The 24,944-nt window shown below is 44.7% G+C and overlaps 1 protein-coding gene across 9 annotated transcripts in view; it reads right to left on the bottom strand.

Annotated features, from left to right (window-relative positions):
- HS1BP3 (HCLS1 binding protein 3) overlaps positions 1-24,944 on the bottom strand; it is a 69,465-nt gene that overhangs the window by 9,046 nt on the left and 35,475 nt on the right. For 6 of the 9 annotated variants that reach the window (XM_084826518.1, XM_084826522.1, XM_084826525.1 and 3 more), the window contains 2 exons: positions 13,677-13,845; positions 442-11,577 (listed from right to left, as the gene is read on the bottom strand). The exons of 1 other annotated variant lie outside the window; for it this stretch is intronic. In XM_084826518.1, the coding sequence (XP_084682644.1) occupies positions 11,470-11,577; positions 13,677-13,845 (277 nt within the window). In that variant the 3' untranslated portion in view covers positions 442-11,469. Of the gene's footprint in view, positions 1-441; positions 13,846-24,944 lie in introns of those variants that run through there. 2 more of the 9 variants (XM_084826520.1, XM_084826521.1) reach the window with 1 other exon arrangement.

Raw genomic sequence — 24,944 nt, 5'->3', positions numbered from 1 at the left:
CGCGACGGATCTCGGTGAGGCCGAATGACAGTGCATTTGGCCCCCCAAAATCCATCACGGAACAGCCTACCACCCCCCCGCCCACCGCGCATCCCTGCCGGGACGAGACTTACCTGGGGCGGATGTTCTGGACGGCGGCAGCTCCAGCGGCGCCTGCGGCGGCTGGTCTTCCGACTGGCTGCCGCCGCCGCCATTTGCAGTCTGGTCTTTTTCTCCCCCCCCCCCCCCAGACATGATAGGCTACGTAAAGACTTATGTAGCCTATCATGTCTGGGTTAAAAAAAAAAACGCATATGCAAATGGCGGCGGCTATGGCCACCGCCATTTGTGTTCCTTATTTTTCACCGTCTTAGTCTACATCAATATTTACGTAGATTAAGACGAAGAAAAGAAAGGGGAATGCAAATAGCGCCCACTACGCTATTTGCGTTCCCCTTTCTTTTCTTCGTCTTAGTCTACGTAAATATTTACGTAGACTAAGACAGTGAAAAATAAGGAACGCAAATGGCGGCGGCTGTAGCCGCTGCCATTTGCGTACGCGGTTTTTTGTTTTGTTTTACCCAGAGCCCTCCGCGGCCGGAAATCTGGCTGCGGACGGCCCTGGCCTGGGCCTGGCCGGCTGCTCCGTGGAGCCACCGTGGAGCACAGCCTGCTGTCGAGGGTTCCGGGTGGGAGGACCGGATCACCTCCCCCCCATCGAGGATTCCAGGGGGAGAGACGGAACGCCTCCCCTCCCACCATGAACAGAATCCGCGAAAAGATAAGTCACTTTCGTACATCCCTAACGGAGGCTTCCCTCCACCTTTTTTTTTAACTGCCTAGTGCAGCGTGTGTGTAGAATTTCAGGAACTCAGCAACTGAAGAGCAAAGGTTTAAACCTTCCCATTCCCTTGATCCAAATCAAGGCCATGCACACTTACTCTAGAGTAAAAATAAAGAGAAGGCTCAACTGTAAGCTACTTGACTAACGTAACTTGTAGTTTGAGCTTTACTCTTCCATGATGTTTCAAAATTGGTGGACTGCTCCTTATAGATTCAAATGCTCTCTGCTTTCGAAACAGATGTTTACGTTTTATGTATGTATTTAAACTCTCAGGCTGTGGCCTCTCTCTCCTAGAGCCAGAAGCAGTGGATGTCGCCCTTAACTACTTCCTGGTTCCTCCCAGGAAGCACAACCCATTCAGGCTGAATCTACTAGTTCTTTCATATTGTTACACATGGCAAGACGCCATGAAACAGCGAGCATGACATGAGATAACTGAAGCGAAATGTGCCTGTAACTGCAGAGCAACTGAGCTGGCTGCAACAGCTGCTAGAAGAAATGCCACGTCACTTCCAAGGGGAACAGGCATTTGAAACTTGCCCACATGAGCTCACGCAGGAATTGCCTGGTCTGAATTAAAAGTGGCAGGTGCCTAGACTAGTTGTCTTTTAAAATGTTTACAGCCTTTCACATTATGAGCAACCTTACAAAGTTCTTCTGGTAAGAATCCTAAAACAAAGACTAGAGAACAGCTTCTTAAAAAGAGAGAGTATTCTAACAGGGGCAAAGAAGATGCAAACCAGGGTTATGTTGATCTCATTTCTTAAACCTATTTCTTCCTACAGCAGCCATCCACAACCCGGCGCCCTCCAAATCTGTTCGATTACAAGCCCCATCATCCCAAGCCATGCTGGCTGGGAGGAGGCGGGTTATTGTAGTCCAACATATTTGGAGGACACCAAATTGGGGAAGACTGCCCCACCAGGAAGGAAGAGAGGAAGAGAACTACACTACGTGACCACAGGAACATCTGCAAATATAGTTAAGTTGATGAATGAAAACTTCTTGCTCAGACTCACCTCTACCTTCTCCCTGGTTTCCAGATTTAGGGTGCAATCCTATGGCTGCCAGTCAGTGGGTAGACGGCCATAGGATAGGTCAGTGTCTGGAGAACCCACCCCCACCCACCCCGCACACCACCTCGTAGGCAGTGCGGATCAGCCCCGCATTCCACACTTAGAAGAGCAGCACGGACTGGCAAAAATGGGGCATTCCCGGGGGCAGGGAGGTTGGAAATGCTGGTACGACACATCCTATGTGTTGTCTGGCTGCTGCTTCCCGCACTCTGAGGTCCTGAAGCTAGACAGCCGAAATCAGTCTAGCCGTGAAAGCAGGGCAGGGGGAGTGAGGAGGAGATCCACTCTTCACCACTCCTCCCACTCTGCACTGGATAGGTGGTCGCCCCTGGGCTAGAGGCAACCGTCATAGGGGCTCCCTTAATGAATTGCCTCACTGGCATAAATGCATGGTGATCGGGGGGGGGGGGGAGTTGTACATCTCTGCTGCCCAGGGCCAAGGGTGGTTGCGAGACTCACGGTGGCCCAATATTCAGTTAAAAAGTACATTCAAAAGGGATCCCAACTGTACATAGTTTGTGAATATTATAGCATGGTAGGAGAATGAGAAGTTCTTGGCCTCGCCACTCTCAACCATGGCACTTTCTCAAAATTCCAGCTGTGCCCAAGCACTCAAAAAGGTGGAAGGACTGCTGCTCTGGGCCATGGGTTCTACTTTGGTCTGCAGCGCTGATGTTTTAACAAAGTTCATGGCAAATCTGTGTTTATTATTAAAAATGCCTTTTGCAAAAGCCCATGTGGAAGGAGGGCATATCCCTCTTACCACATATCTCTTATCCTGATTAAATGATCAATTACAAGATTGTCTCTGAGCATGCAAACATGGCCTCACTTAGGAAACACTTCACCACCTATGATTTACCTTATGTTCAGACATCATGAACACAGAAAACATGAAAATTATGCAGAACCCAAGCTGATAAACAAGCTAGTAAGGCATGGTTTGTGTTGGATTAAGATTGAAGAGTGTGTTAGAACATGCCAGCAGACATGCGGAAAGGTAGCATTTCCTTAAAACCAAAATATTCCAAGGATAATCATTTGTTTTGCTACCATGGCCAAGAGGAGTCCACTTTCCATTCTTAGCACTGCTCTGTTTATGAAATGTCTGGTCACATATTTAAATAGGGGCTTGTGGGTAAAGATTTCACCACTGAACGTTTGTCTTAGGCTACAGGGAGTATCAGGATTTTCAGATCTTCATGCAAAACACCCAGTGTTTGGGTTGCTATATCCAGAATTCTTTCAGTCATAGATTTGCAGTGGCCTTCAACTTGTCAAGATCTAAGACTCACCTTTAACCCTAACCTGCAACATATATATGTGTAACAATACAACAGCCGCGTCTTCTATCACATCTTGTCACTCTGCTTACAAACCCTGTCCCAGTATCAGGCATAAAACAACTTGGCCCCACTCTTCAGAGTGCTTTGACACAGTACATTTCATAAATTTCAATGTAGCTTGTTCTGCTTGTTGGGAATGAGTTGATTGCCTCATTAATTTAGTAGACCTTGACAATATGCCAGTTCTTACTGCTATAGGCCATGTTATTTTATTGCACCAAGCAAAGCAATCGCTTTTTAAAAAAAGATTCTTGCACAATCTACTAGGTCAAGGTTCTCCAAAGTTCTGGGGTTAGTGGACCCATTTGGAATCTTGAGAGAATGTTATGGGCACTCTCACAAAATGGCTTCCATGGGAGTGGGGCTTTGCCCATTCATAAAATGGCTGCCATGGTGAGCACGGCCAGTCACAAAACACTAATTTCCCAGAAAGCAAACTGGTGAGACTAAAAGAACTGTAACGTGCCCAAGAACTTACATACAAGGCAGAAGTGGAGTCTGAGCTCCAAAACAAAAACACTCTTTTGAACCCCAGTAATGATGGCACTAGAGGGCAGAACTTCACTTTGCAGCATGCCAACCTCCCAATTAAAAACATTAATTAAAAAACCTTAAGAAATAAAATAAAAATTGGGAGGGGCAGGGAACCTGGTGGGTGCCAAGAGAGACACCACTTTGGAGATCCCAGTGCTAGCTGATGATGAATAAAAAGTGTTTGCATGATATTCAACTGTGGCCCATGTATCATAGTAGCTTTTATCAGGAAAAAAAATGAGGAAGATACCTGAAGCCACGCTTACCTTGAAGCTGACAGGAGCCATTTGTACAGGAGTAATTCTGAGTTTCACAACTGACCAGACACAGCTTCTGACAACTAGCAGGACCAACTTTTAAGATTTGGGAGCAGTGGTGAAATTAGGTAATCTGAGACTCTAGACTTGATGGTCATTACCCAGCTCCCTGCTTTTTAGATGATAATGGGCATTTGTTTGTTCACTTACTTCAAAATGTGGTAAGCCAGACCCTCAGAACTGCTGTCTATTCTCTTTGAGAAATCATGGAGGACGGGGGAAGTGCCAGATGACTGGAGGAGGGCTAATGTTGTCCCTATCTTCAAAAAGGGCAAAAAGGAGGAACCTGGGAACTACAGACTAGTCAGTCTGACATCTATCCCTGGGAAAATTCTGGAGCAGATTATAAAGCAATCAATATGTAAGCACCTTGAAAACAATGCAGTGATGACTTGAAGCCAACATGGATTTGTCAAGAACAAATCCTGCCAAACTAATGTGATCTCATTTTTTGATTAGGTAACTGTCATGTTTCCCTTGGGGCCTCTCTTTCCTGATGCACTCACACACACAAATAGAGAGGCTTCAGTCTCAGGCCTTTAATTCATTATCAACAGGTCCACAAGTCCATTACAGATGCAAATCCTCAAAGACTCTTAGGCTACAAAGGAATGCCTTCAGGGGATTCAAATGGGAACACCGACATTGCCTGCAGTTTGAAGTGAGGCTGGCTGGCTAGACTAACTTAGGTTAGTTCCAGTGATGCTTCCCTACAAGTAGGGATGTACAAAAATTCTGCCACGGATCTCGGGGAGGCCGAATGCCAGCGCATTCGGACCCCCGAAATGGGTGGCGGAACAGCCCGCCCCCCTCGGGACGAGACTTACCTTGGGCGGATCTTCCTGGCGGCGGCGGCAGCAGCCGGTCTTCCGACCGGCGGCCGCCGCCGCCATTTCCAGTTTAAAAACAAAAACAAAACAAAAAAAGTGATAGGCTACGTAAAGACTTACATAGCCTATCACGGCTAGGTTGTTTTTTAAAAAACGTGATAGGCTACGTAAATGTTTACTTAGCCTATCACGGCTGACTTTAAAAAAACAAACAAAACACGCGTGTACGCAAATGGTGGCGGCCATGGCCGCCGCCATTTGCATTCCTTATTTTGGCACGTCTTAGTCTACGTAAACATTTACGTAGATTAAGACGGCAAAAATAAGGGGAATGCTAATAGTGTAGACGCCACACTAAATGTTTACTATCACGGCTGACTGCAGGGATGCAAATGGCGGTGGCTACGGCCGCCGCCATTTGCGTCCCTGCTAGCCAGCGGGCGGATGTCCGGCTGCTGGCAGAGCTAGCTGGCGGCTCCGCAGAATCGCTGCAGAGCACAGCCAGCCGGCCAGGATTCCGGGGGGGAAGGGACGGAACGCCTCCCCCCCAACCATAAACAGAATCCGCGAAAGGTGCCTTTCATACATCCCTACCTACAAGTCGCCTCTCACACATCGCTAACTGGGTTGACTGTCTGAGCTCTGCCCCTGACATTTCCCTCCTCGCTCTGTGCCATAGTCTAGCATCTCTTAGGTCACAGCCCCCACTCTCTTCCTCCTCCTGGCTTCTCACAGAGGGGGGCAAGGGGGGTGTCAGGCCCAGCCAGCTGGTAGTTATTAACCTGAGAAGCACGCCTAGCCATATCTGAACTGGCTTGGGAAAATGCATCCCCTGGTTCTGGCTGTTCCTCTTCTGAATCTGAGCTGCTATCTCCCTGAGTTCAGAATCAGTTCTGACAGTAACCTCCCTTGTGGACTGTGGGAATGCTGTGGACATAATATACCTCGACTTCAGCAAAGCTTTCAACAAAGTGCCCCATGATATCCTGATTAGCAAACTAGCGAAAAGTGGGCTAGATGAAACAACTATCAGGTGGATCCACAGTTGGCTACAGAATCGGACTCAAAGAGTGCTTATCAGGGGGACCTTCTCAAACTGAGGAGAGGTAATGAGCGGGGTACCGCAGGGCTCAGTCCTGGGCCCAGTGCTCTTCAACATTTGTATTAATGACTTGGAGGAGGGGGTGCAAAAAATGCTTATCAAATTTGCAGATGACACAACATTGGGCAGGATAGCTAATACCTTGGAAGACAAAAACAAAATTCAAAGTCATCTTGATAGACTGGAGTGCTAGGCAGAAAACAACAGAATGAAATTTAATAGGGATAAATGCCAAGTTCTGCACCTAGGAAAAAGAAATCAAATGCACAGTTACAAGATTAGGGATACTTGGCTCAACAACACTACAAGCGAGAAGGAATTTGGCATTGTTGTCAATCACAAGCTGAATATGAGCCAACAATGTGATGTGGCTGCAAAAAAGGCAAATGCTACTTTGGGCTGCATTCATAGAAGCATAGCTTCCAAATCCCGAGAAGTACTAGTTCCCCTCTGCTCATCCCTGGTTAGGCCTCATCTTGTGTACTGTGTCCAGTTCTGGGCACCACACTTTAAAAAGGATGCAGACAAACTGGAGAGGATTCAGAGAAGGGCAACGAAGATGATCAGGGGACTGGAAACAAAGCCCTACCAGGAGAGACTGAAAGAACTGGGCATGTTTAGCCTTGAGAAGACTGAGGGGAGATATGATAGCACCCCTCAAGTACTTGAAAGGTAGCCACAGAGAGGAAGGCCGGGATCTCTTCTCGATCATCCCAGAGTGTAGGACACGGAAGAATGGGCTCAAGTTACAGGAAGCGAGATTCCGGCTGAACATCAGGAAAAACTTCCTGTTAGAGCAATATGACAATGGAACCAATTCCCTATGGAGGTGGTGGGTTCTCCCACACTGGAGGCATTCAAGATGAAGCTGGACAGCCATCTGTCAGGGATGCTCTGACTTGGATTCCTGCATTGAGCAGGGGGTTGGACTCAGTGGTCTTATAGGCCCCTTTCAACCATACTGTTCTATGATTCTATGATATCCATGAGGTTGAATCCAGATTTAGCCACAGTCAGTGTAGACCCATTGAAATCAATGGGACGTAAGCTTGTCAAATCTGGATCCAACCCATGTTTTTTTTTGTTTGCACGTGGGCCTACTGGAGCAGAAACTAGTGGGCTCCTGTGCCTTTAAAGACTTGCATAGAAAAATCCATGGGGCGCAGCAGCTTTCCAACACAATGGTGCAGAGATTTCTCCCCACCCTTCTAAATCCCCCTTTAGGTACAGGAACCCTCTGTGGCTCAGGACCTGGCAACACAACTTCCTTGTATCTCAACGGCGGCAGATGGATGAAAAGATCCAAAATGTTAGGGCGGTCAGAAAACTTCACTGACCAGGTTCACATGATCACTGTGGCTGATTTCACCCTCTGTGATCATGCAAACAGGCCTGTTACATGTTGTGAGACAGAGAACACTCAGGCAATCCAATAAATCAATAGATTTATATAACTGGTGATGGTCGCATCTGGTTAGAGCCAGAGTACTTCCACGGACCCCATTGTTCAGTATTACCATTCAGTCTCAGACCATGAGAGTGGCCCTGAGCATGTGCTTTCACCTTGAAATGCAATTTTCATTTCATCGGAAGATCACACAGGTGGCAAGGGAGTCTCCCCTTGAAATGCAAACAGCTTTGGAGAGGCAATTTTTCTTGGGACCATGGTATCGAGAAAGTCTGGGTTCACACAACACAATGAGCCAGGGTGTGAGTTGAGTATGGGCTGTCATTGAACCTTGGGTTGTTGTGTTGTGTGAACCCAGCCACGCTAACAAACCATGATTTATTGTTGGGTTGTGAACTGTGGGTTGTTCGTGGTTAACAAACTATGGTTTGCTAGCACAGCTGGGTTCACACAATACAGCCACAGTTCAATGACCACCCCCATTCAACCTGTACTCTGGCATGTCGTGTCATGTGAACCAAGTCAATGAGTTAAACTCCCTTACCCACCCTGTGGTCCCAAGAGTACCCAGACATCTTTACCTTACCAAAAAAGTGGTGCATGTTAATTACATTTACAAATCAGTGTCATGTCTAGTTTCATCTGTAATGACCCTTCACCTCTTCTTTAGTTCAAAATATGTCTCTGGTGAAGAACTTGCTGCTGACCAGGATCCTAAGCATTTTTCTTCCATTATGGAAAGTGCCTGTAGTGGCCTGCAAGCATACTACAGCACAGGTAGGCAACCTGGGGCCCTCCAGATGTTTTGGACTACAGGCCCCCTCAGTCCTAGTCAGTTCAGGGATTATGGGAGTTGGAGTCCAAAACATCTGGAGGGTGCCAGGTTGCCTACCTGTGCTGTAGTATGCTTGCACTATACTATATGGTTAACAGCAATTATATCATTCATCATGACTAAGAGCCCTCCTAGTAAGTTCTACTTGCACGACTATAATCCAGATTTGTTTGACAGCCATGTAGAGGAATCCACTTACTGCAAAGGAGGTTTCTACAACAACAACAACAACAATTGTGTTGGTTAGACTTTGAGCAAATAAAATGAGACTCTACAAAAACAATCAAAGAAGGGCTTAGCTTCTGTGGGTTGTTTGAACTATTTGTCCGTGCAGACATAAAGGGCAGGGAAGAATGAGAAACGTGACAAAACCACCAAAGATGGTACCGTTCAATAAGCTAAGCGGGGTCAGCCATGGTTAGTACTTGGATGGGAGACCACCTGGGAATCAGGCTTACTGCATTGAGCAGGGGTTGGACTCGATGGTCTCGTAGGCCCCTTCCAACCCTATGATTCTATAATACAATTGTAAGTAACAAAGGAATAAGAAAAGATGGCTGCTGGGAACATCAGACCAGAGGCAGGGACTTCATGATTGCATTCTTGAGTACCAGCTGAACTCAGTGGAACTGACTTCTGAGTAAATACATTCAGGCTCACAGTGTACAACTATTAACCCTCACTGTCAGCCTGCAGCTTTAACGAAGGCATTGGCTCTGTGCCTTTTAAGCTTCCCCATCTGTAATCTGTTCTGATGCAGAAAAGAGGTGAAGATAAACAGTATGACTAGATGCTACAGTTCTGCATTGCCTGGGGTGAAGCATTTGGGAGGTCTGATGCTGACTCTTCTCTACTTTTATCTCTCCGAACCTTACCCGGTTGTATTAGTGCTACATCCAACTGTTTGTTTATCTAAGCTTGTGTTTTGAGGTTTGACCATTGTTTTGTTATTGTTCTTGGGACACAGTATGTTTAATGACACAAAAATGCAGTTCGAAAACAAACTAATAAAATGCTATTACAATGGTTTTATTTTATTTATTTTAAATTTGTAGGCCGCCTTTAAGGGTGGAACCCTTAGCCATTTTGTGGAGCTGTTACTTCAGGGAAAAGAAGGAAATAGTCTATAATGTTGTTGTTGTTCAGTCGTTCAGTCGTGTCCGACTCTTCGTGACCCCACGGACCATAGCACGCCAGGCCTTCCTGTCCTGCGCTCTCTCCCGGAGCGTGCTCAAGTCCACATTCATTGCATCGGTGATGCTATCTAGCCATCTCATCCTCTGTCGTCCCCTCCCCCAAACTGATGGTCTCCAGATGTTTTGGACTTCAAATCCCATCAGCCCCAGTTAGCATGGCCAATAGTTAGGAATGCTGGGAATTACAGTCAGAAACATCTGGGAAACATGGTCGGGGAAGGCTGGACAATAATATGCTACCTAGTGCATTTTGTTTCAGTGCGTACAGGTATGATGCAGGCCCAAATTCTCATTTATTTTGAATAATCAGTGTCTCAATCAGTGAATAAGGTGTTTGTGAACCAATATGATTTATATACATACCAAGAGGACAGGAAGGAAGGGAAGAAGCTTGTAGATGTATACTTTATTAGGCCCAATATGTTTTGAATTAAGATCTTCAGGGGTGCTATATAATATTAACAAATGGAAACATATTACAAGAACTTTGTAGAAATTACAGTGAGAAAACAAGACAACGAAGCTCAAGAATATAACTTGCATGATTATTGTCAATGGCAATGAAACAAACAATGGAGAAGGACAACTGAATTATACTTGGCATTTTGGAACAGAACATGTTAAATAACTAAGTATTTAAATAATTACAATAGTAAAGCATTTTACGTTTTTTTTTTTTTACAAAACTCCCAAGAATATGTTTTGCAACTGTGTCAGAAGTCCCAGATACAAAATGATGCCACTGTAATGCACACATACTTTGGACTTACTTAACCTCTCCTGGCACGCCTGTGATATTGTCAATTGTCAACTGCACAGTACTTCGCAATCTTTATTGGATTCATATGTGCAACCTCTCTGGGCCTTGGTCTGGTTTTGTCTTTATTCTGCCGAGCTGGGAAGCAGCCAGCAGGGCAAGGCAGGAGAAGCAAGAAGGAGGTGGGGGCTTGACTATGTCATTCCTAGGCTCACAGGACTTCCTGCTCCTGTCTAGGTAGGTCACAAGCTCCAGCTGGTTGTGCTGCCCATGCTGAAAACTGGCTGCCTATGGGCCAAATCAGGGGTGCTGAAGCTCAGGCCCATGGCCAAATCCAGAAAGGCGCATGGCCACCTGATTTCCCAGATGGCCATACGCTTTTCCCCTGGCCCAACCCCTTTATCCCAACCGCCGATCATTTGGTGGTTTCCTCGTTTTTGCACTGTGTTTTTCCCCATTCTAAAAGGATGAAATGTGTCTGCTAAGGCAGTAAGAGCTGCAAGCTAAAACGTGCTGGTATTCTTTGAATTTTGGCCACCAGCCTGTTTGACTTTCGTCCTATCCCATGTTGCATTCCACCACTGGAATGCGGCTCCCAAAGCTTCTCTGAAACTGAATTCAACCCCCTGGCTGAAACAGGTTCAACGCCCCTGGGTTAGATGAATAAGTTGCAGGCGCTGTTCACTGTATTCTAGATGTTTCTCAGCATTATTTTAACTATCTATAATTACCAGACTATTATTACTACGCCAACAGATTTATTTTGACTGAATGTCGTGTACTGTATTGCATGATATACCATTTCTGTATTAATGTGGTTCTAAAAAAATTATTTACACTATTCTGTATAGAGGAAAAAGGACACTAAGGGTGCACGTTTATGCATGTTTGGGCAGAAAAAGGGTCCTACAACTTCCAGCATGCCCCAAATGCTGGGACATGGTGGGAGTTGTAGGGCATTTTTTTTCTATCAAAACATATATAGGATTGGGGCCCAAAAAGTTTAGATAAACCAGACTTACACAACTAATGAGCATGTATCTTATAATGGTATGCAATTTGATTCACAGAAATATTTGTTACTCATTTCCCAGAGGGAATATTTAATTTTAGCAGTGCTTAACAATTTCAGTTTATCCAAAATAGAATTATAAACATCATACAGTATAAACACAGCTATTGTAAAGTGCTTTAAATGCTTCCTCCCCCCTCATTCCCCCCCTCCTCTCCTCATTCACCCAGAAATCAAGTTATGTATTCAAAAGGCAATGCAGACAGGTTTACTGGCTTAGCAAATATCTGATATGGCTTACGTTTTCCCCAAGAGAGATTTAATTCATGGCCGTCAATCACCTGAGTGGGAAGGGATGGGAAAGACCTGGGATAATTTTGCATTAAAAGAGAAGACCAGTTTTTCAACCCTTATACACTGCCAAGTAACCAATGTGTCTAATTCAGCTATCAAAATGTGATATTTCTGTTCCTCTTACAAACCCCTTCACAAATGACATAAGCATCTTTATCAAGGGATCTATAAAATCATCTATAAAACTGCAACTTTTAAACAATCTCATAAAATTTTCATGGACATTGGCCTTCACCTAACATTGCCCAATGTACAGCTTAATCTTAACACCGAAGATGTGGAAATCAAGTTATGAAGAGGCTAAAACCAGGTGCACGTGTAAGCCAAGATCAAAATGCTCTTCAGGGAACTCCCACAGCCTCCTTCCTCTCTCCGCTACATGATAAACTGCTCCCGACCCAAACCTCTGCACACCTTTGGCTTCCACCGCACCACAAACATCTGTGGCCAGAAGGGAAAATTAGAAGGCACTCACGCAGAAGCACTTGGACACACTGATCTGGTTTACACATAGGCCTAGTTCACACGTAATGACAATCCATGCTAATCCATGGTTTATTTAACCCATGGCTTGTTGCCCTATCCAGGGTTTGTCTGGAAGATGAATGAACAAACCATGATTTGTTCAATCATCCGCCAGACAAAAAAACCAGGATTTTTTAAAACCACTTTTGTCTACCACCTCTGTATCCTGATGAAACAACCCATGAACAACCAACCCATTGTTCTGGGTTTACATGTAACAACTCATGGTTTAAACAACCCAGAGTTTACAATGCAACAACAAACTGTGGATTCTCTTTCTGGGTTGTTTGTTACCATGGTTTGTTAGCATGGCTGGGTTTGCACATCATGACAACACAGAATTCAGCAATGGCAAACCATGGGTTAAATAAACCATGGATCAACATTGTAGGTGAATATTCTCAATAGTCTGCACAATAACTGTAGCCATGTTTTCCTACAAGTTCTTTCAAGGAGTAACAAAGAAGAAGTTTAACTATTTCCAGTTCTTTTTTGGAAAAAAAAAAACAGAGGCACACAACTGTAACATCGTTTAATGTTACTGATCCACCCATGCCACTTCACTGTTTGGAAGCCCCCAAACTCTGAGACTTCTGAATTTCCTGTGCCTGGCTGGGCTGAACCCAGCAGGGCAGGAGGATCAGTGGAGGCAAACTTGCCTGTCCTCCGATCTCCTCCATTTTTGCTAGATGGGCTTTCAGCCCGTCTAGCGAGGGCATTTGGAGGGGGAGGGAAAGGAGGCTGGAGGAGGCTCAGGATAAATCATATCCTGGCCTCTCTGGTCTCCTTCCCTCCCCGCCCACCAGAATACCCCCTTTTCCCCCTCCCCTAGGTCAATTTTCTGGTTGCGAGGAGGCACGGTCAGGGATCAGATCTCCAACTCCCCCTTCCAAGGTCAGAGCAGTCTCCAACTTCGGAAGGGGTTTTCTGAGCCATCCTGTCGTCCCTAGGACGTTCGCCCAGGGACAATAGGATAGCTCTTTTAGTCTTCTTTTAATCTTTCTTAACTCTGAGATCTTTCAGTCAAACAGTTTTCTCAAAGCTATGTTATATGGATGCATTACCACAGCTTGATTGCAACTGTAGTACGAAGAGCTAGATTTTTAATTCAATTCTGGCCTCACTCTTTAAACTCTTTTAAAAACAAGGCATAATTGATTAGACCAGAATTGCTCTGTAGTAAAAACACACCAAGTCCCTTCATTGCTTTCAGAGGTCTGAGCTACATGTCTGCTCTCTTTTTCTTAGGACGCGATCCTATGCATCTTTAGATTTAAAAAGTCCTAAAACTCCCAGCGTTCCCCAGACAGCCATGCTGGGTGGGGAATGGTGGGAGTTACAGGACTTTTTTCTGCCTAAACATGCATAGGAGTGAGCCCTTACTGACCCAGCAGGCCAGGTGGCGACCAAGGACACCTGGATGCACTATGGCATGCTGCCCACCCAGAAGGTTGCTGGGAGTTCTTCCTGAGACAGGTCCTGGGCCGTCGGCACTTCAGAACAGACTTGGTTCTTCGCTGCTGATTGATTCATTTTCCTGAATATACTTGAGAATGTCTACCTCAGCCATGGTTTGGATCTTCTCTTTTGTCGGCTTTGCTTTTTGTTCTGGTGAGAATGGGAGCTTTGTATCAGTTGCTGCTGGCTTCTTAGGTACTATTGGCTTAGGTGGCACTGCAGGCTTGGGCTTAGAGCTCAGTTTCCACATGTTTTCAAAATCCTCATCCACTCTGTGAAACAGAAGGGGGGGGGGAATCAAACAGGTGAAGCCAACCTTATTTCCGCTAGGCAACTCTAACTTTTAGGGCCAAACTACCCATGATGGCGGCAGACCTGTGTCTTTTATCACGCGTTTGGGGAAGGACTGTCAGTGGTAGAGCGCCTGCTTTGCTTGCCGAAGGGCCCAGATTCAATCCCTGGCATCTCCAGGTAGGGCTGGGAAAGAGTCCTCTGTCGCACTTCGGAGAGTTGTCGCCACTGTAGACAACACTGAGCTAGATGGGCCAGTGCTCCAACTCGAGACAAGACTGTTTCCTGTGTGTCTTCCCGTGTCCCATTCCTGCGGCAGCGTTATTTAAAGTAACTGGGGCAAATAGGTGGACAGTACTGAACCCCTCCCCATCTTCCTCCCCCCTAAAGTCAGTCCCCTAAGACAGACCCCAGTACTGATATTGAGCCAGACTGGAAGATAAGCTGGGGAGTTCAACACTTTTGCCTGTGCACCCCCTTTGCACTTTAAATTTCACCCCATCCTCCCTCTTTATACAGAGTTCTGCCAAACTCGTCTTTAAAGGCAGATGTCTGTCGTCATCCCAGGACCAAACTACGCAGTGCTCAAATCCATCTGGTTCACCACAACTTTAGAATCAAGGTTAGTGACCTTGCTCATATACGATCTATTCTCCACCCCCTCAACCCCCCCCCCCCTATTTCCTCTGAATTCAGGCCAGTATTTACAACATAGTTTCAGAATAATAGAGATGAGCAAGGACTAATTGGAGGCATAGGGATGCTAACGGTATTCACAACTGCAATGGTGCCAAAAGCGGCATATGCAAATGCTACCACAGAAGAAGTTTTGGTTTTTTTTAATCTGCCAAAAGACACTTTTCAAGTTAAAATATGGTGGGTTGAATCCAGACTAAGATAGTCATAGAATCATAGTCAGAGTGGCCAAAGGGGGCAGCTATCTCTCCTCTCCCCACCCCCTGCTCCCGAAGAATGCCTGCAGGAACAATGCTATGTCATGACCAAGTGTTCATTCCATGTTCCTAATAACTAAGGAATTCTGCTAAGCTGCTCAGGGCAGTCAAGCTGTTGCTTGAAGCAGTGACAAAGCTTTAAAAACAAACAGAAAAGAAGAAACCCTTGACCACCTCATATGGCAAAGAAAGAGGAAGGAGGAATGTAGTAGAGCATTTGCATTCCTTGTCCTCCCCTTAACTGCATCACCATCATCACATTTTGGAATCCGTAAGTTGTAGCTCCCCTTCATGGATCACTGCCTTGTTGTGGCGAAGGGGCTTGCGTAACTCAGTGAAGCCATAAGCTATGCCGTGCAGGGCCACCCAAGACGGACAGGTCATGGCAGAGAGTTCTGACAAAATGTGGTCCACTGGAGAAGGAAATGGCAACCCACTCCAGTATTCTTGCCAAGAAAACCCCATGGAACGTATCACAAGGCTAAAAGAGATGACGCCGGAAGATGAGCCCCTCAGGTCGGAAGGTGTCCAATATGCTACTGGGGAAGAGCAGAGGGTATTTCCAAGTAGCGCCAGAAAGAGTGAAGCGGCTGGGCCAAACCCGAAAGGACACTCAGCTGTGGATGTGTCTGGCGGTGAAAAGAAAATCCGATGCTGTAAAGAACAATATTGTTTAGGAACCTGGAATGTCAGATCAATGAATCAAGGTAAGCTGGAGGTGGTCAAACATGAGATGGCAAGATTGAACATCGACATCTTGGGAATCAGCGAACTAAAATGGACAGGCATGGGCGAATTTAATTCAGGTGACCATCATATCTACTATTGTGGGCAAGAATCCCTTAGAAGAAATGGAGTAGCACTCATAGTCAACAAAAGGGTGGGAAAAGCAGTCCTGGGGTACAATCTTAAAAATGATAGAATGATCTCAGTACGAATCCAAGGCAAACCATTCAACATCACAGTAATTCAAGTCTATGCCCCAACCACTGAGGCCGAAGAAGCTGAGGTTGATCGGTTCTATGAAGACCTACAACACCTTCTAGAACTAACACCAAAAAAAGATGTCCTCTTCATCATAGGGGATTGGAATGCTAAAGTAGGAAGTCAAGAAATCACCGGGATAACAGGCAGGCATGGCCTTGGTGTACAAAATGAAGCAGGACAAAAGCTAATAGAGTTTTGCCAAGAGAACATGCTGATCATAGCAAACACTCTTTTCCAACAGCACAAGAGGCGACTCTACACATGGACGTCGCCAGATGGTCAATATCGAAATCAGATGGATTATGTCCTTTGCAGCGAAAGATGGAGAAGCTCCATACAGTCAGTAAAAACAAGACCTGGAGCTGACTGTGGCTCAGATCATGAGCTGCTTCTTGCAAAATTTCGGCTTAAATTGAAGAACGTCGGGAAAACCACTAAACCGTTCAAGTATGACCTAAATCATATCCCTGATGAATATACAGTGGAGGTGAGGAATAGATTTCAGGGATTAGACCTGATAGACAGAGTGCCTGAGGAACTATGGACGGAGGTCCGTAACATTGTTCAGGAGGCAGCAACGAAATCCGTCCCAAAGAAAAAGAAATGCAAGAAAGCCAAGTGGCTGTCTGATGAGGCTTTACAAGTAGCTGAGGAAAGAAGGGAAGCGAAAAGCAAAGGAGAAAGGGGAAGATATACCCAACTGAATGCAGAGTTCCAGAGAATAGCAAGGAGAGACAAGAAGGCCTTCTTAAATGAACAATGCAAAGAAATCGAGGAAAACAACAGAATGGGAAAGACTAGAGATCTCTTCAAGAAAATTGGAGATCTCAAGGGAACGTTGTGTGCAAAGACGGGCATGATAAAGGACAAAGAAGGCAGGGACCTAACAGAAGCAGATGAGATTAAGAAGAGGTGGCAAGAATACACAGAAGAACTATACAGGAAAGATATGAATGTCCCTGATAGCCATGATAGTGCGGTCACTGAACTTGAGCCGGACATCCTCGAGAGTGAAGTCAAGTGGGCCTTAGGAAGCATTAGTAACAACAAAGCTAGCGGAGATGACAGTATTCCAGCCGAGCTATTTAAAATCCTAAAAGATGATGCGGTTAAAGTGCTGCATTCAATATGCCAACAAATGTGGAACACTCAACAGTGGCCACAAGACTGGAAAAGGTCAGTTTACATTCCAATTCCAAAGAAGGGCAACGCCAAAGACTGTTCAAACTACCGCACCATTGCGCTCATTTCACATGCCAGCAAGGTGATGCTCAAAATCCTACAAGCTAGGCTTCAGCAGTATGCGAACCGAGAACTACCGGAAGTACAAGCTGGGTTTCGAAGAGGCAGAGGAACTAGAGATCAAATCGCCAACATTCGCTGCATCATGGAGAAAGCAAGAGAATTCCAGAAAAACGTCTATTTCTGCTTCATTGACTACGCTAAAGCCTTTGATTGTGTGGATCACAACAAACTGTGGCAAATTCTGAAAGTGATGGGAGTACCAGACCACCTTACCTGTCTCCTGAGAAACCTGTACGAGGGTCAAGAAGCAACAGTAAGAACCAGACATGGAACAACCGATTGGTTCAAAATTGGGAAAGGAGTATGACAAGGCTGCATATTGTCACCCTGCTTATTTAACTTATATGCAGAGTACATCATGAGAAATGCCGGGTTGGATGAATCAGAGGTCGGAATTAAGATTGCTGGGAGAATTATCAACAACCTCCGATATGCAGACGATACCACCCTAATGGCAGAAAGCGAAGAGGATCTCAAGAGCCTCTTGTTGAGGGTGAAAGAGGAGAGTGCAAAAGCTGGTTTGAAACTCAACATTAAAAAAACTAAGATCATGTCATCTGGCCCTATCACTTCCTGGCATATAGAAGGGGAAGAAATGGAAGCAGTGACAGATTTTACTTTCTTGGGCTCCAAGATCACCGCAGACGGTGACTGTAGCCATGAAATTAAAAGACGCTTGCTCCTTGGGAGGAAAGCTATGGCCAACCTAGACAGCATAGTAAGAAGCAGAGACATCACCTTGCCCACAAAGGTCCGTCTAATCAAAGCTATGGTTTTCCCAGTAGTAATGTATGGCTGTGAGAGCTGGACTATAAGGAAGGCTGAGCGCCGAAGAATTGATGCTTTCGAACTGTGGTGCTGGAGAAGACTCTTACGAGTCCCCTGGACTGCAAGGAGGTCAAATCAGTCCATCCTAAAGGAAATCAACCCTGAGTGCTCATTGGAAGGACAGATAATGAAGCTGAAGCTCCAATATTTTGGCCACCTAATGCGAAGAGAAAACTCCCTGGAAAAGACCCTGATGCTGGGAAAGACTGAAGGCAAAAGGAGAAGGGGACGGCAGAGGATGAGATGGCTAGATAGCATCACGGATGCAATGAATATGAACTTGAGCACGCTCCGGGAGAGAGCGCAGGACAGGAAGGCCTGGCGTGCTATGGTCCATGGGGTCACGAAGAGTCGGACACGACTGAACGACTGAACAAAGTTGTAGCTCCTTCCATCTTAGTTGCGTTGGGTACCTAGACTATTTCTATTGTTGTTTGCCCTTTCTTGCTCACATTTTCCACACAGTGTATTTTATACTTTTGCTATTATCTATTTTGGAAACCTTTATCATAGAAATTCCCAGGGCAGTTTTCCATAAAATGATTTGTGTGGAAAAAAACTCAATTAAAATACAGATAGCCATAAAACACAAAGGCAAAAAGGCAGTGAGGTCTTAAATGTCAGATAAAAACTAATGAGCCATGCCAACATAAAGCCTAAATGGCCTAGAATTTTTAAAGTATTTGCTTGGTGCCAATAGGACAACAAAGGAGGCAGCAGGCAAACCTCTCTGGGGAGAGCATTCTGCAAATAAGTGTGCCACCATTGAGAAGGCCCTCTCCTTGGTAACCACCCACTTCAACCTCTAAAATTCAGAAGCTAGCATTCAATAGTTTACGTTTATTCACTGGTACACCCTAGCAGACCTATAGACTCAATGTACTACCACATCCATGTGGTCCAGCACCCATGCTACACTGGTAAAACCTACAAAGAAAAAACATTGTTTCTTGCCATGTCATATAATGAAAGAATTGGGCCGCAATATAGCTTCCTGGAAAACTCAAGAAAAATTAAAAAGCCGCTTTTGGCAGGCAAAAATGCTGATATGTTGTAGTACAACAAAGAAACCATTTGTTGCGTATTATATGCCAAGTGCCAGGGGAATAATTCTGCACATATACAACGGCCATAAAGAGTCAGTGGACCTGCAAACATCTGTCTTGTTAAATCTTCCTTCACTCTTAGAATTCTGTAAATATTTGAATTTTAAAATAGCAGGTGCTCAGAGAGATGTATTATGGTTACGGTTTCTAGCATAAATAGGTGACACAGTGGTTCCCATTTGCTTTGGTGGAAGCAAAGTGCTATAAAATCCCGAATCTAGCATCAAAAATGCATGCATAGGGATCGACTATTTTGTGCACTCTTTCTAAACATCACATCTCCTGCACCATTAAAATCATTGGAAGTATTGCTGTTGGCTTTAATAAGTGCAAGATAGCACCCTTTCCTTTTATTACTGCTCCAATAATAGATGGCACACTAAGGGTCAACCTTTTAGGCAGGTGTGCCCTAAGCCAAGCCTGGAGACTGGCATAGTGCCACCGTAGTGCAGGTTACTGTACGTATGCAGCCCCCAAAGGCTTGGCGTGGTTTTACTACTAAGCCAGAGAGCAGGCTGCAGTGCAACATGAACCAAGCTCCTGCTCCTGCCCAGAAGTCCCACAAACTTCTGCTGCCTCTCCCACTTCTGGCAACCAGACTACAAGATGGGTACTCATGCACTAAGCCAGGGCTGGGCAGCTTGCAAGCCTTCAGATGTTTTGGCCTACAAATTCCTTTCTGGCCCCCAGCTATAACCTAGGGTAACCCTGATAAAGAAAGGGGGCTGGGGTGTGCAGCCTGCCAAGCCACATGGGAAAGAGTTTATACAGACCTCTCCCAAATCTCACGCACCATCTCACAAAGCTGCAAATGCCAATGCCTTGGCATATTTCCTGTTTCCAGGCCTCTGACAACCACTAGGAGCCCCTAATCATCACAAGAGTGCCCGGAGAGGCCTACAACACCGGAAAACCTCCCAGGTGCCCTGGCTTCTTAAGGGGGCGGGTGAATTGAAGACATTGTCACTTCTTTTGGCCCTGCAAACCTCTTTACTTCTGCAGGGACTGCTGTGGTTGGGAAGGAGGGGCTTTTCCATGATTGTCGTTGACTATTTGTAACGAGTGCAGTCAGATGGAAAGGGAAGACTCCTCCCAGTTGACAAGGAGACTTCTTCACGTTGTCTTGTACCTGTATAAAACCTTGACTGATAGGTCAAACCTTGCTTTGACCTATCAGTCATTGGCATTTCACAATTGTTCTGAGGGAAGAGGAAGCAACTGTTGACATGGCTGAATTGCCTCTGAAATGCATGCAGAATTTGCAGCATTCAATGCTGGTGTTTAGAGAACTCTATTTGTTACAGCGTGGACAAAAATGGTTGATTTAAAAATAAAAACTATTTTTTTACAATTTTATTTGATTTTTAAAAAACATACATAAAATTTTAAATATTAAATTTCTCTCTAAGTTTAAAAACAACAATTACAATAAAATCTCATGCAAAATCTACATTTACTGTCTCATAAAAATGAAGTTACCAACCAATAAAATATAGACATTAATTTTAGTTTTCATCTCATGAAAATGGCTTTGACCAGCCTAACTTGCTTCTTGAACTTTCTGGGCTTTCAGTTTCTCTGACTAAAGTCACATATGCAAAGACACAGGCTAGATAGGACGGTTGTTCTCTGCTTAGGTGGCGGAGGAGTTGGGCCAAGCAAGGCAGAAGAGTTAGTTAACACAGAAAGACAATATAGCAGGGTGGATAAAAATTGATGCTTTAAAAAATCCCCCAAATTGGCTTAAAAAAAATTCCAGCCCTGTAACTATTAAACCTTGCTTTGACCTATCAGTCACTGGCATTTCATTTTTGTTTGCTACTTTGTTTTTTGTGAGGGCAAGGCTGGGCCAAGTCAGAGAGGAACAGAAAGGAGCAAGAGAAGTGAGATCTGTCCAGTGTGCATCTTCCTGTATTCACATACTAAGGCTGCAACCCTATACCCACTTACCCAGGAGTAAGCCCCATTGAACTCAATGGAACTTATTTCTGAGAAGATATGTATAGGATTATGCTGTTAACCTCGAACTGTCATGGGTGCTAGTCATAAGAAACACTCTATATGGGTATAATTTAAAGACATTCCCTCCATAGCCAAAAAGCATACAAAATATATACAGTGAGGTGTAAAGCCTGCTTGTACGAATGAACAGCCTAAGTAATACTCTGTTTAGTTGTAAATTAACATGGCTTATGAAAAAGTTTCCATGGGAAACTTGATTTAAATTACTGATTTAAATCAACCTTTTTCTCGCCTTGATTTAAATCAATCCACCCTGATTTGTTACATATATCCTGAAGTATCATTAATCTTATTAAAGAATGAGCAAATCTGAAATAACCCAGGCCAATATGGAACCTACATTTTTTGCCAAAGAAGTGTACTATTAAAAGGTACCACTACATTCCATGGACAGTCAGAAAAATAAACAAAGCAAAACAATTATCTGAAAAGATTAAGAAACATCTTAGGGTCAATTCTGGAAACAAAAAGTATAACTATTTGTTTATAAGGTTATAAAGAGGTTTACAAGAAACACAGAATCTACATTCTGAGTAAAAGGTTTATAAGAAGCACAGAAATCCACATTCTATTTTTAGATTTAAACATATTAAGTTCAGTTTAAAAAGGAAACACTATGTTTGAACTTATAATACTGTTATGATTTAGCTGCAGCTTGGTCTTAATGGAAAATGTCTATGGCTTCTAAATAGGTCAAATGCTAGGTAGTTGCTATGTCAGCTCCAATGAATAAGCAGCACAAAATAAGCTTTGCTCTACTAAATGGCAGTTGATCCTAAGAAAACAATAATATTTTTACCTATTCTGCATAACAAGAAACTCTTATTTATTTGAACTACGTGATTACAAGAAATGTAAAAGTGTTAGGAACTGAAGGATAGATTTTGCAAAGCGGTCAGCTTTTTTTTTTTTCAAAGAGCAAATTACACCTGTGGTGAGAAAACAGCAAAGGGTTCCCTCGGGGATCAGGTAAAGTGTTACATGCATGCTGAAACATTAGCAATAACTTTTCTGAGTTGAAGAAATTTGTGGAAGACTGTGAGGACGCAATGACCTGGTAGCACAATCACCACCTTAATGGGTTGCAGTGCCTGCCATTTTGAATACGCACTCCACAGCAGGTGGGTGCCACAGCTTGTTGCGTCGTGTGAATTCCACGGCAGGTGGGTGCCGTGGCTTGATGTGCTGTGCACATTCAAAATGGCAGCCGGTGTGCATCACAAAGCCCCGTGGATTAAACCACAGTGGATTGTCATGACGTACAACCAGGCCCTGTCTGTCTGCTTTAGTTCCATCAATGCATCTCTTCACGTTGTTTGGCCAGTGGGGTTGTACTGAGGATGAGATTATGAGCAGGCAGCAGGGCTCTCCTTACACCACTCCTCCCACTGCAGGTAACAACTGAAGTAGAGGGAGAAGGTAACAACTGAAGTAGGGGATTTTGCAATAATTAGAACATAGGGTCCTCCTAACTCTGTACAATGGAGCTCACGTTTTTAGAAGGTTGTATCTCATAGGATCAGAAGAAAGCTAGCCTAAATCTATACTTGCTGACAATGCTACTTTCCATGGGTGAGGATTTTTGGACATTGGTGGGGTATTCACTTCTACAGCCTCAACTTCATTCCAAAGTGCTATGATCCCATGAGGGCTGTATTATATAATTTTTCTGCATTTCTAATTTGGCTTGGATGGCCCTTATTCCATAATAACTCCTGATTGGCAACCAAAGAACTACCCCTTTCTCCACACATCTGAGACGCCTCCACAGTCCATATGGGGGCACATATTATGGTGCCCAGATGCAGTAGAGCAACTTCTATAGTCTAAGGCAGCCTTTCCCAACCTGGTGCCCTCCAGATGTCTTCGACTGCAGCTCCCACAATTCCCAGCCAGCATGATGGGAGTTGCAACCCAACACATCTGGAGGACACCAGGTTGAAAAAGGCTGGCCTAAGGAGCTGCTCCACGTGCTCATGAGGATGGCCGTGTGTATTGCTGAAAAACCTGACCTATTTGCAAATGGCCAAGCTCTGTAATGAAATCAGCACCACGTGGCTGAAATGGCGTCATCTTTACAGAACACATATACTTGAACAAGGTCAGAGAATTGCACAGAAAATCTAAACCGAAATGTGTAACGCTGAAGTGTCGAATATCGTTAACTCTTACAACATTTGGTAACCATTCAGAAGGTGTGGGGTGGCTTTCTCCCTAGCATAGTGACATGATAAGGACCAAAATCCTCTAATCCAGGCAACCATTAGAAGTACGGGAGGCATGCTGATACGGCAGTCATCCTTTTGTGTACTTCTGAGAATAGAGAAAGAGAGATGGAAGGGAGCGGGGAGAAGAGACTGAGGGAGTAGGCAACTAAGGAGCTTGTCTGGTTCTAGTGGGGTGGTGGTGGCAGCGGGGGAGCTCATGCGGCCAGCTGAGATTAAGGAAAGCTCTCTCATTGGTTTGTGACCAAACCACTCTCGGTCAGCCTGACTGATCAAGTCAACTGATGCTCGCAGCCCTACTGCTTGAAAACCACTTGGCTGAATTCTAAGCAGAGATTGATTTTTATTTTGTCTCACCTATTATGTTTAAACTAGCATTCCTCCCGCCCCTGGCCTCGCTTGCTTTGTAGCAGCCATGTAGGTGCCATGGTAACAAGCAAGGCAGATATTTACTGTAGATATCCTTAAAGAGGTCATAATGGAAAAAGCTCCTTCTGAGCCACTGGCTGGGATTCTCATCCTGCTAAATACAATAAAATACAATACAATAAACAAAGAGATACTGCAAGCCTAGATGAAAGAGAAAAAAAAACCCTGCAGTTGCTCAGGCTCACTTTAGAAAGGCCAACATCAGTAAGAGAATGTCTAAGTTCAGATGCAATGGGAAATAATGGTTTTGTGTTATGAGAATGGTCAGGCTTAGAGATCTGGACAAGTGTAAGGCCCAAGCATAGGGCTCAAATGGTCCCCTCGCCTCTCCTCTTTTGCACCTGCAAGGAGAAGTTTTCAGTTTTAAACTAACCACAGTTCCCTGTGACACCCAAACTTGGGGAACTGTAATTTGTTTAAACCAGGGGTGGGCAGAAGGTAGATCACCAGAAGGTTTGAACTTCAAATCCAAGAAGACCCTCCCAACATGGCCAATGATTAGGAATACTGGGAGCTGAAGTCCAATGCATCTGGAAATCTATTTTCTACCAATCCCGGGTTTAAACCATAGCAGACCTACCCAAACTGTTGCTGTCTAGGTGGATTTTGGATTACAACTTCCATCAGCCCCAGCCAGCACGGTCAATGGTCAGGGATAATGGGAGTTGTAGTACATCTGGAGGGAAGCAGTTTTGGAAAGGCTGAACTAGAGCCTGAGAACAAGCCAGGATCTGAATCCAATCCACATATTTATTTTGTTGTTCTCACTAACCACAGCTTAGACAAAACAGTTTCCTGTGTTTGGACATTACAGGGAATTATGATTAGTTTAAAATAAGAAGTGCGAGGCTGTGATCTTCCTGGGGATGCAAAAGAGGAGAAAAGGAAGAGTGAAAGCCTAAGGCTGAGTGTGGCTCGTTCTTACAGCAGGAAGCTGTGGTTTCCTGTTGTTGGAACTGAGCCAATGCAAAACTCATTCGGCTGCAGTCAGAAGCTAAATGTCCCTCTCGGGCTTGGAGGCGGAGGCCATACTCAGTTCTAACAGCATTACAAAATATACTGCATTTCTTACTCCTCACAGATACAAGCATTCCTCCTCAGCAAGCAGAAAGGTGAGATCTCAAGCAGAATGTTCCAGTGCTCTTATCTGGGAGGTTTTATACAGGTCAATTTGCAGTTTAAGGTTTCTGTCTCACAAATCAGCTATTCTTATTCTTTTATTTTC

This window comes from Heloderma suspectum, chromosome 1 (genome assembly GCF_057233095.1).
Source record: "Heloderma suspectum isolate Gila_16-S chromosome 1, 16-S_ref, whole genome shotgun sequence".
Lineage (NCBI taxonomy): Eukaryota > Metazoa > Chordata > Lepidosauria > Squamata > Helodermatidae > Heloderma > Heloderma suspectum.
The sequence above is the reverse complement of the archived record's forward strand: the minus strand, read 5'-3'. Positions and strand labels throughout refer to the sequence as shown.